Source organism: Cygnus atratus, chromosome 3, assembly GCF_013377495.2.
Source record: "Cygnus atratus isolate AKBS03 ecotype Queensland, Australia chromosome 3, CAtr_DNAZoo_HiC_assembly, whole genome shotgun sequence".
Classification (NCBI taxonomy): Eukaryota; Metazoa; Chordata; class Aves; order Anseriformes; family Anatidae; genus Cygnus; species Cygnus atratus.
In genome coordinates this window covers 92,448,005-92,460,123 of record NC_066364.1, presented here as the reverse complement: position 1 = coordinate 92,460,123, position 12,119 = coordinate 92,448,005, and the positions used below count along the sequence as shown (strand labels likewise).

At 36.2% G+C, this 12,119-nt stretch overlaps 1 protein-coding gene across 1 annotated transcript in view; it reads left to right on the top strand.

The window, feature by feature from the left end:
• The window catches only part of PRKCE (protein kinase C epsilon), a 299,961-nt gene that overhangs the window by 194,452 nt on the left and 93,390 nt on the right, over nt 1–12,119 (top strand). The window contains exons 9-10 of the mRNA XM_035561057.1: nt 1,228–1,442; nt 2,765–2,938. Of these exons, the coding sequence (XP_035416950.1) occupies nt 1,228–1,442; nt 2,765–2,938 (389 nt within the window). The remainder of the gene's footprint in view (nt 1–1,227; nt 1,443–2,764; nt 2,939–12,119) is intronic.

Below are 12,119 nucleotides of genomic sequence, written 5' to 3'. Positions count from 1 at the left end.
TAAGTTTCTGAGATAAAATTGCAATTCCACAGTGAACATTTGTGATAATAAAAGCTTCCATCCAATTAGGGTATACTAGAGTTTCTGCATCTTCTCTAGAGGATCTGGAGACAAATATTGTAATTGTCACTGATATGACTTCAATTTCTCGAGCTGAACAGCCTGATTGAGAGAACATGTATGTCAGCAGGACTTTTAGAATCTGATCTGGCTGGTGTTTTTAAAAATTAGATGTCTGTGAAGGCATCTTCTGTATCATCATGTGTGTAAACTGGTTAATGAAAAATCTTTACACTAAGGCAAAGGAAGATGGATACTTTTGTGTTACGTTCTTTGGAAATTATTTACAGTTGAGTAATTTCTCACCCTTAATTTGAGGAAAAAAGCTTCCAAAGCTCTATGGTATAAATACTATAAGCCTCTTGAGTCCAGAACTGATTTGAATTTCTCAACCTTTTGGTTTTACAGGCAACATTTGGTTAAATAATATTTTTGAAATATCTGATATTTTGGTTAAAATAAAAGCAAATAATTTGTCCGAATTCTCTTTTAAATTTCACTTTTTTATTTGTCCATGAAAGTATTTGCTTCCAAGGCCATCAGGTGGAAGTACTGTGTAAAAGTTTGAGGCAGACTCTGACATCCCTTAACCACCAGGATTCAGTGTGTTTTAAGATTTAGAAGCCTTGAGAGCCATTTAGCAAATCTACACAATTGCTATTTGAAGTGGCACTAGCAAGTTGTCAAATACTTTATTGGCAGCTATCTGATAAGAGCTGGAGCTGAGTAAGTTTTTTCATTCATGTTGACTTCCAAGGACTGGGACACCCAACTATCCTTTGAACTTTTGAAGAAATGACTAAAATACTTAAGCAGGAAGATGAGTAAGTGCTGCAGGAAGATAAGGGATTCAAAACAAAGTATTACTCTGTGATACAGGAACACCCAAAAATCACTAAAACAACTATTTGGCCACTAGTCTGACTTATCGTTGGAGTTTTGGATGTGTCATTCTCTTAGGTTCATTTCAAAAGGCCACCCTTCCTGCTACAGCAGGTTTTTGGCTGATTGCTGTAAGGTCCGAGAAGCAGTTTGCTAAATATGTATTCTTAGCCACAGAATGCTTTGCACAGTATTCAAGGATGATGAATGTCTGTGCCCCAGATTTACACGGACTGACACATTGTTTTTATGGTGTTTAGTTAAAACTTTCTCACATTTTCACAGAAATCAAAGAGCTGGAAAACAACATTAGGAAAGCATTATCATTTGACAACCGGGGAGAGGAACACAGGGCCACAGCTACAACGTCAGCAGACAACCAGCTTAACAAACCTGGGGAAAATGGTGAAAATGGGGAGGTCAAGCAAGCCCAGACCAAGCGAATAGGCCTTGAAGAGTTCAACTTCATCAAAGTATTAGGGAAAGGCAGCTTTGGCAAGGTAAGTAGCCTTCCTCCCCCTCTTCCCCTCCCAGTGTGCAGGCTATTTTTGACTGTGCTGCTTGGAAAATACTCATACTGATATTCAGAAAGTGCTTCCACCCTAGCGGTTTCCTTACATTCTTTACACATTGGGTAAAAGCCACCTTTACTCTGGTGATCATGAGTATCAACCTGCTCATCAGCTGGAATTTTCTGTGCTCTAGCGCACTACAGTAAAAGGTCAAGCCTTTTGAAATAAAATGTCAATGCTTCACTGTTTCAGGATATTCGTAATGAAGTAAAGACATACATTCAGTTGCATATGTACTGTTCAACAAGGCAAATAGTTGTGGTCAAACAGGAAAATTCAGACAAGGAATAATGCTGTGGAGTTCTGAGTTCATTCCCTCTCTAGGTAATATCAAGTTCAACCAGTTCAAATTTACTTATTTCACTGAACAATTTATGTGTCTTTGTTTTTCTTTGGTAGATACGTTCAGTGCTGGAGGAGAAGGAACTCAAGCATTTCTAGTCAGATATGATGAGTGCAGGAGGGTTAAAAAGTTGCTGAAAATACTACGTATGGAGCCAAGACATAATTCACCAGATAGGTGAATTATCCTACAATAGGGAATTGATGAGGGTAGAAAGGGAATTGCTCTATTTACAGTGCTTAGAGATTTTCTCTTCACTATAGAATCTAAGAGGAGGACTGAAATGTGAATCTGTTTCACAAGTACACTCTTCCCTCCTGGCTATATGAGAACTGCAGATGCAAGGGGACAGGGCTGAAGCGGTTCTTTTGAGTCTCCCTGTTTTCTGATCTGTCCTCTGAAGCCTACTCTATCTCCAAACTAGAACTGACCTTAAGAGAGTGTAGGACTTGAACCTTAAATAACAACAGCAATTAAAATCGAAGTGGCCAGGATAGTAAGTGGGATTGTATGTCAGGTTCATCACGCACGAGTCTCCCTAACAAAAATGGGAGATAAAAAGAGGAAGTAAATTTATGTTCCTTCTTTTTTTAGTTTTTGAGATCTCATTAAGATATGTAAATGAAGGGTTAAAAACTTCTTATCCTCTGCATTCTTAACTAAAAAACAAAATACATATGATCTGTTTCAAATTTAAAGAATACCAAAAGTATCTTTCTCTAAAATTGCACTAATTTAATTTCATAAACATACAATTTCATCTAGGCAAATAGGTAATTGTCATTGCACCATTGCATTATTTTCAAATCTCTTTTTATTTTCAGTACATTCAAACTTCTACGCAGCCCTGCGTATGTTCGTGTACTATAATGTGTTTGTGTGCAAATAGGTTTTTTGTTTGTTTTAGGTAATGTTAGCTGAACTAAAAGGAAAAGATGAAGTGTATGCAGTGAAAGTCTTGAAAAAAGATGTCATACTTCAAGATGATGACGTAGACTGCACAATGACAGAGAAGAGAATTCTGGCATTAGCACGGAAACATCCATACCTAACACAACTTTACTGCTGCTTCCAGACAAAGGTAAGCTTCATGAACCTTTTACAGGTTTCTGCCCAAGGAACAGTGTTAGCTATTTCCAGAATAAAAGATAGCAACATAAAAAGTACAACAATATTGCAAAAAGATTTCTGAGAAGATTTTGTCTTTTCAATAGTGCTGAATGGGAGGGTATTGGCTGCTGTTAAATAGCAGAAATACTATTACCTTGTAAGTACCAGGAGATGGCAGTAAATGAGTTAAAATAAATAAGTAAATAACTAAATCACAGAAAAAAACTACTGAGGTGTCATTTTCTGTGTTTCTTGTGTACGCCAATAGGGTATATCTTTTGTTGAATTAAGTACAAATGTTTTTAACATCCAGTTTTCAGAGTAAAAACTCGAAAATGGTCTTGTCACAAATAAGATTGTGGCAGAACACTTGTCTTTTCAATTTTCTTGTGCTATGTAGTACACAGTTAATATTCAAAAAACAAAGGCAATAGTATGCTGCTTATCAAATAAGTCCTATAATGCTAATACTACCCATGTACTTGAGCAGCAGGGAGAAGGGAGGCCAGAAAGAACTAATAATGAGAGCCTTTTCTCATGGTGTGTTCACTGGGACAAATAATTTTTTTCTTATAGATTTCCTCTTTCTAGCACATGTTTTGGATTTGCTTCTTAAGTGTAAGCAAATATTTGGATGGTGTGGCTGACTTGACTCTCTAGTATCTCTGAATCCTGTCAAAGTGCTTGAGACCCATTGTGTTCACAGACTATTTCTGTTTTTAATCCCTTATTTCTCTTGTCATTCACCTGATCTGACAGTTTTCTACCTGATTGTCCAGAGAGCTTTGTGTACAATAAATACACAAGGTGAATCTGTCTTGCAGCTAGAATATCAATTGTACATAATTGAATTTACAGAGGAATCCTTTATTTTTGAAAAGTCTGATAAAATGTTCACTATTTCAAAGCACTAAGGCTTGAACTTTTGCCAATCTAATTAAATATACCATTTCTTTCGACAGGATCAGTTTTTGACCTGTAGGGAATAAGTTTAGACTTCAATATATATGTATATATTAAATAACATACAAATCAATTTCCTTCGCTTACCAGTCATCATATAGACTCAACATTCTGGTATTTTTTCTTTTATTAAGATGTTACATTTGAGCAGTTAAGTCAATTTCATGGAAACAAAAGTTTGTCAGATTAAATGAATTATTCAACTTGTATCTTGAACAAAAATAAGCATTACTAATCGTGTATATGAGCATATGCATGCACTTACATAAATACCTGCATATTGCCAGCCATTCTCATAGTATAATCAAAAATGCGTATGGCACAAATGAACGAGTGCAATAATTGTGTAGAATTACAGAAAAGCTGCAATTAGAATATCTCCAAGCAAAGTTGTCAGGAAAGATAAATAGGGCAGTGAGAAAGCCAGAGGAAAATGGCTAGTAGGATCAAGATTAAACTGTGTTCAAATATTCTTATAACAAATACTTAATATGATTTAACAGTTCCTAATATATTGAAATTCCATTGGTGTTTTATATGCTTTGAAGTTAACACAGAAAACAGCGCAGGAATGTGTGTAACATTCTTCCACCTACAGATGGTCTATGGAAGTATGTTTCACTTACCGAGACTTTTTTTTCATTTGAATATATCTGTGAACATATAAATGTTTTAACATTATTTTAAACTGTATTACTGTCACTGAGCATGATGAAGGTTTTAGATGAAGAAAGTAATAGAAAGATTGTACTAGGGTTGAGGGATAAACCATGAAAAGAGGGGCATCTTTAGGACTAAAGCAGACCACACTCTGAAATGCAAATAAATGTATCGCTTGCCTGATGTAAATCATGTAACATCAGTAAAGATGAGTTTTACATTAAACAAATTATGCCAGAAGTTTCTCCTGCTACTCCTCTGGTTTCCTGGAGATTTCTTCCCATTTGTATTTCTCATCTGTTCTCGCCTTTTTTTGTCATGCTTTTTGTCTTCCTTCTCACTCTCCGAAGCCATTCATCGAAGGAAAATATTCAGAAATTCTTCTCGTCATCTTCTCTCTTCACAGATCTTTTACCCAGAGAAACTGAGATGCTTCACTCTTGCAATGAATATAACAAGACTATAGTTTGTGGTTTTGCTTGAACTCAGAGGAACTGATAGCTAGGTAGTTCATAGAATTACAAATCATAGTCCAGTGACTCTTACCAAACAACCAAAAGTACAGCTAGTGATACTCAATCAAATTAAAAGTCCACAGTTGAAAAATCAAAGGTTCGAACATGGCCTGTGAACAATTTGTAAAGAACTCTTTATAAAGAAGCAACAAACAAAATGTATTTAAAAGCAAAAATTAATACATCTATTAAAGCTGTAAATTATTTATGAATGACAACAAATGAAACTGTACCAAGTCAACTAGTCACTGAGCAATTTGCTTGGGTTCGGCGGAAAAACAGGTAGAAAAACTTACTTGAACAACCATGGTCTATGGTTAAAATAGCTTTATCGAGACAAAGGCTATTGTACAATAGAGTTTAAAATGTGTTTAACAGTAGTATCTAGTTACTTACACTGCAGTTGTATGCTGTACCATGGCTGCTGTGTTTTGCAGAACTGGTCCCTGAAGTGATCATGCTGGAATTAAATTTTACAGTTCAAGTAGAGCTTATTTGTCATATACACCCTGATTTAATGGGGATGTTGACTCAGTATTCATTGCTAAAGCACTTAGAGGTTTGCTTTGTGTAATAACGTTACTTGCTTTGTTCCTCTTCCACAAAAATGTAAATGTGTGAGTTCAACTTTATTTATTGCAGTATCTTCCTTTAGTAATAAGGTGAAGACACTGCAGAAAAGTTGCCTGTAATGCTTTGTACAGTAAGTGCGCTTCGGTATTATTATTTTTTCTTTCACAGAGCAGATTTTTCATTAGCAGCATTTACTAAATGTTGATGTTGTCATCACAGTAAATAAGAATTACCTTGGAATTCAGAAAGCATGCTGAATAATGGCTAGTAACAAGCATACCTTATACACTAGTGTGTTTTTTGCTTTACATATCTGAATTTACTTTTCTCAGTTCCATCCAGCTTCTTATTAATGCAGATGAAAATTCTGCAAATAACAAATATTGTGATCAAAACTGGTTTATATGCATCACTACTTTAAATACAATAATAATTTCACTGAAATCAGGATTAGTACCATAATCTTACTGTGGCTTCAGTTCATCAAAATATTCCTGTTTAACTATAAGCATATACTTTCACTCAAATAATCTCAAAGCTATGCACATGTTAATATTTTCCAGAGAATTAAATATGCTTTTCAGAAATGGAGCCTTCAGTTGAAGGACTAATAAAGTTCTATAAATTTATTTATATAGATAAAGTTCAATTTCTGTCTCCTGTTCACTTAGCTCAGTAAGATGAGCTATATAGATCAGGGGAAATATCTTTTCACAATGGTCTTTGAATTAAATTTATAACTCATTATTTTATTTTAAGGGAATATTCTTGGGACTGATATTTTTCATTTTCCTTCTTAATCCAAAAGATAACTTTGATCAAACCAGTTTGCTTTAAGCCCATCAAATCAACATTATGTATTTAAATTGTATGTATTCAAATGTACTTTAGGGATTGTGTTGTGGTCTTCTGCAGTGACCTGAAAGTCAAGAGAGCTGGGTTCTGTTCCAAACCTTGGGATAGTGTGCGTGAAGCTGATATACGATGTTTTGTCTGCAGTAGTTGAGGTATGAACTCAGTGACCAAGTCCTGCACATTAGAAGGAATGAAAGAATGTAAGATCTACTGGCACGACCTCAACTGATCCGTGATTTTATGTGTAAGGAGCTTCAATATTTTAATGAAGCATATCTTACAAATCTGTATCACAGTCGGATAGTATTTTTCAATGCTCCTATAGTATGGCAGCATATCCTTTCTCTTTTGGCTAGAATATGGTCAATGCATCTATCAGTGTTTTCAGAGGCCTAATTTATAAACATAGATTTATAAACATTGTTTGTGGTCTGTCTGCTGGGACGTAAATGACGAATACTGCATTGTATATGTGACTCTTGCAGAGTAAAACTTGCACAAAACTCAGCATACAGGGTATAACATTTTTGTAAGAACTGCCCATTGCTTATCATCATCTTTGATTTATTCAGGACTTTGTGTCCTTTACTGGAAAAAAGTCAGACATGGGGATGGGAAAGGTTCAGGGCTACTCTTGTTTGCATCCTTTTTTTCACTTATTCCTCTTTCTCTTCTTCTGTATTCTGGCTCTCAGTGTTTTTAGTAAGGAGCATACTACTTGACAATAATGCTGACACTGCATCCATTTCCCCTCTCCAGTGTCCTCTTCACTTCAACCTCATGCCGTGCTTCACTGATCAGCTATGAAACACTGTCAACATTAGGTTTGTTGTTAATGCTTCAGTCAGATGTCTGGGAAAGGGATCTTAAGTATTTCTAGAGCTACTTTCTCTGAAAGTGTTCCTGTATTTAATGCTTGGTTCATAGCTGGAAGTTTCAGACCTGTGAAAATTAAAGACTTTTTTTTTAATGGAAAGTTGAGATTCTACAAAACATAGGTATACCTAGCTTCACTTTATTCCTCGTGTGCCCCTTTCAACATTCTTTTAGTACTTAAAATTTTCTAGACCTCCACCTCGTGAGATATATATACATATATGTACACACCCTATAATTTATAATAAATTATCTTAATAAATACTTTAGAAAGTAAATGTTTTTTGAAGTATTTAGGACAGTGGAACATTTATTATGATAATTCACAGAATCACAGAATGTTGAGGTTGGAAGGGACCTCTGGAGATCATCTGGTCCAACCCCCCTGCCAAGTAGGGTCATAGCGCACATTGTACAGGATTGCATCCAGGCAAGTTTTGAATATCTCCGGAGAAGGAGACTCCACAGCCTCACTGGGCAACCTGTTCTAGTGCTCTGTTACCCTTAGAGTAAAGTTTCCTCATATTCAGCCAGAACTTTCTGTGTTTCGGTTTGTGCCCATTGCCTCTTGTCCTGTTGCTGGTCACCACTGAAATAAGTCTGGCCCCATCCTCTCGACACCCTCCCTTCAGATATTTGTATACATTGATAAGATCCCTTCTCAGTGTTCTCTTCTCCAAATTCATTATAATAAATTCTTCAATTCATTATAAATTTAGAAGACTATAGTGCTACTGCTTCTAACATCTGCCATTTGCTTTTTTATCCAACTTCATGATATTAACTAACTCTGGGACTAGTGCTCACCTGTTCTATTCAGACTACTATCTTCAACAAAATTGCTTTGTATACATAGTACAGAGTACTACAGTGTACTGCAAGTACAAAGCAGTGTTCATAATGAAAGATAAAGAGTTGCATAACTAAGGACCCTTAGTCAACATTACAGCTATTTCAATTAGAGACAACAATTGAATAAAGGTTAGAATAAGTCAGAAAGGTTTCTACAGATAAATTGTTAGACTTATCCCACCCCTAAAACCATTTTCCCTGTACAATTGGCTGCATGTTAATTGCAGCCTGTCTATGCATGGTGCATAGTTCCTGAGCAGACCTGCGAGACCATTTGCTTTTTTCCTGTGTTTCAGTGCTATAAGTTAGAGATTAGCTACGTGATGGTGGCCAAACTGAAGGACATCTACAAATAGGCTGTAATGAGCCTCTTACCACTATGTTGATCTCTTAACTGTTATGTTCTACCTAGTGGCTTACTGCTGCTTTATCCAGGATTGTGGGTACTGTGGTTCAGGTACTGTTCCTCTTTGTATGTTTGCAGGGTGTCTAGCACACTTTGAGTAGTGCTAGAATGCTGAAGTTTTTAAAGCTAAGATTTAGGAGATTTTGTTTCAGTTTCAGAAGTTATGCTCTTACTTTCTGTTTTTGCCATATCTCTGAGCCTCTCTCTGAATCAGACCCCTCTTGGTTAAAAAAAAAAAAAAAAAGGGGGTAATCAGTATTTCTTCTGCTTATGGCTTGTATGTAAAAGTTTCCAAAGAGGGTTTGGAAGTCCAGTAGTACATTATTATAGTGTACAAGGATCAATATGGAAAAGTGGAATGTTGCATACGGTATGAAATGAAGTTTCATTTTTAAAGTGACGTGGGGTTTTTTTGTTTGTTTTTTTGTTTGTTTGTTTGTTTTTGGTGTAAGAAAATATAAAACATTAAAGGAAAGAGAATCATATGTTTATGATGTCCTTTAGTCATGCTTTCTAAATTAATTTGAGAAGAATCACTGTACTATTTAACCAAAACTGTCTTTGGTAATATAAAAGCACGTCTTATTTCTCTTACATGTATTTGTACAGAAAAGTAAATGTCTTCTGTAGTAATAGCTCAGAGGGGTGTCATTTATGATATACAGTGCAAATTAACGTGACTGGCCACTGTAACATTCATCTGGGACTAATCAGAGTTTATAATCCATTTTATCTGGTATTCTTGTACTTTCGTTGCTAAGCAGCTAAAGCCATTATACAGATATTGCTATATGGGTGTAATCAGTTTAGCACAAGTTTGCATTGCCTTTTATTACTGATTAGTGTCAAATTAGAACGTTTTAGGGCACAATTCTGTTCATTATTATCCCTGCTTCACTGGATTTGTACGTGTGACACAGAAGACTAAATTAGCCTCTGAATTTTTAGCTACTTCAATACCAAAACATTTTAATACAATCTAAATATTTTTTACAAAGATTTCTTAATGGAAAGTGTCAACTATGGGAATAATGTAGAATAAAATCATAGGCAAGCGTGTATATGTTATGGTACCTTTTTATATCCATTTATATTTATTTATATTCAAAATTCATTTGAATATTTTAATTGTATTATGCATGTATATACACATAATATGCACAGTAATAGTGATCTTTTTATTCCCAACTAGTTTCTACAATCAGTCCACATCATAAAAAAAATTACAATGAATGGATATTCATTCTTTGGAGTATGTCATGAAGCACTAGACGTTAGTGATATCTGGTGATGACTCATACCATCAAGAAGTCATGTAAATACATGAACTTTTGGCGGAATAAGGTTTTTGAAAAACTTGGGTACTGCACTTGTTAAATTTAGATTTCTGATTGACTGCCACACAGCACAAATTCATTGACCGCGATCAGTGTATTGTCTAAAAGTAGACACTGTGGTCAAGAATAGTTGGAACAGTGAAGCTGATGATTAAATACTGTAATCACTGTCTCTCACACACACAGGCCCCTGTTTCCAGCATGATGACCCGCTTTTGGGAAACTTGCTATTATGCTGCTCAGTTATTGCTAGCTGTTCTTGAAGGATTATTAAAGCCTGGTTAGCTCACTGAAGAGTCATTGTTCACATTAGTCCTTTTAGTGTTAAACTTCAAGTCAGGCTATCAGTGCCGCCAGACTCATCAAGGGCATGCAGGAGAAATTACTCCTCCAGCATAGAGAATGCATCAATCAGAAGAGTCTAAATGCTTCTCTTTCAGACAGGAAAGACTTTTATTTTGTGATGTAGCACCCAAACTGAACGGGACTCTTTCACACCCTCTCAAAGCTAGGGCTTGTTCCTAGTTTGCATGTATATAAGTGAGTGCTGCAGCTGCGGCTCCACGGGTTGCTTTGCTGTAACCAACTGAGGCCTCAACAGCACTGGGAAGAGCCCCGATTCAGCATCTGTGGCAAGAATTCAGTGTAACTGCTGTCATATAATTGGTGAGGGCAAGCTGGAGTTTGTACTGATTTTACTTACCCTGGTCCTCATGCCTGCATATTAGGGTTTTAGAGTTAGCGCTGCCAGTAGTTAGCAGTGTTAGATATATCTCAGTGTAGCCAAGTGTAAAATTCAACTTCATGATTTTAATTCTGATGTGATCATGTGCAGACAGGAGGTTTTTAGGAAAACAGGTGGAGCTAAGGGCCTTTTTCAGTACTGTTTTCATATCTCTTGGACAGAGTAGCTGAAACTACATACTGCACACTTTTCCTCTTGAGAAAAACAATATTTCTTCAGTTGAGGCATGTTTGAGGGGAAGAGTTTTCAGAGTATCTACCGTAAGCTTTGCCAGTAACTTTCCTGGCAAGTCTGTCTGTCTTGTACACCATGCTTTAGCAGAGATCAGAGGAACTGGGAATATTGTCATCCAAACAAGGCAAAGGTAGTAGCTGACTTTGAAAGGTACTGGAAAATATCCATCACTTACTGGGTCTATAAAATCCTCATATAGGCGTTGTCTTATGGCTGTGTTAAGATCATACTAGTTGGTTCCTTATTTGATGTTCTTAGTCTAATAACTTTGGGGGGGATTGAGTACATATCCTCATCCAGCAGGATAACTGAGCAGTGTTGCTGTAAATAAAATCCTGCAGGTTAAGGATGGATTGCGGCTTTTAGTTTAGTTTTGTCTTGGGAGAGAGGAGTGGGAAAGACAAGGGTAATCCATGTTGTGGCAGTAGCCCTTGAAAGAAATTTGCCTGATGGGCATGTAGCACCATCTCTCACCCCGCAGCCATGTGCTAGGACCCTCCGTTTTGCCCCTCCTCTTCACCTAGGTCTTGAGACCATCTTTAGACCTGTTGCAGGATTCCTGACTCCCCTCCCCTATTTGTTCAGTAGAGAGACCTAAGTATATAACCTATGAGAACCTACTACTGGTCCTTTGTCTGGGCACCCTTTGGGCTTTTTCTTGTATTTTACAGCCATAAAACACTATCGACAATTTGTTTCTAATGGGCTCAATACAGCAATGAATTCATGATAATAAAAACCTATCTTTAGGTGTTGCTCCTACAAGTAAACACCTAGCTCATCCCAGAAGGAGAGTCAGGAAAAAGAAAACTATATAAAATTTCATTCTTCTTCAGCTTCTTTTCTAAATGGAGGAAATTATTCTCATTGAGATTCATTTGGGCACTTAAAGGCAAGTTGTTTAGTTGCTTGTTCTGTAGTTTTGTTTTCTTTTGTTTTTTCTTGCAACAACAGTAGGCTCAGTAAATGACGGTTGTACACAAGAGAATTATTTTTTTTGTGTGTGTCTATATTAAAGAATTCATTGCTTTTTTTAAACATGTACACAGAGTGAGAATTTTAATTTCAGACTTATCTCACATTTTAATATGTAGTTGTGGGCTAGACTGAATAATCTTACTGTTGGCAGGGACATC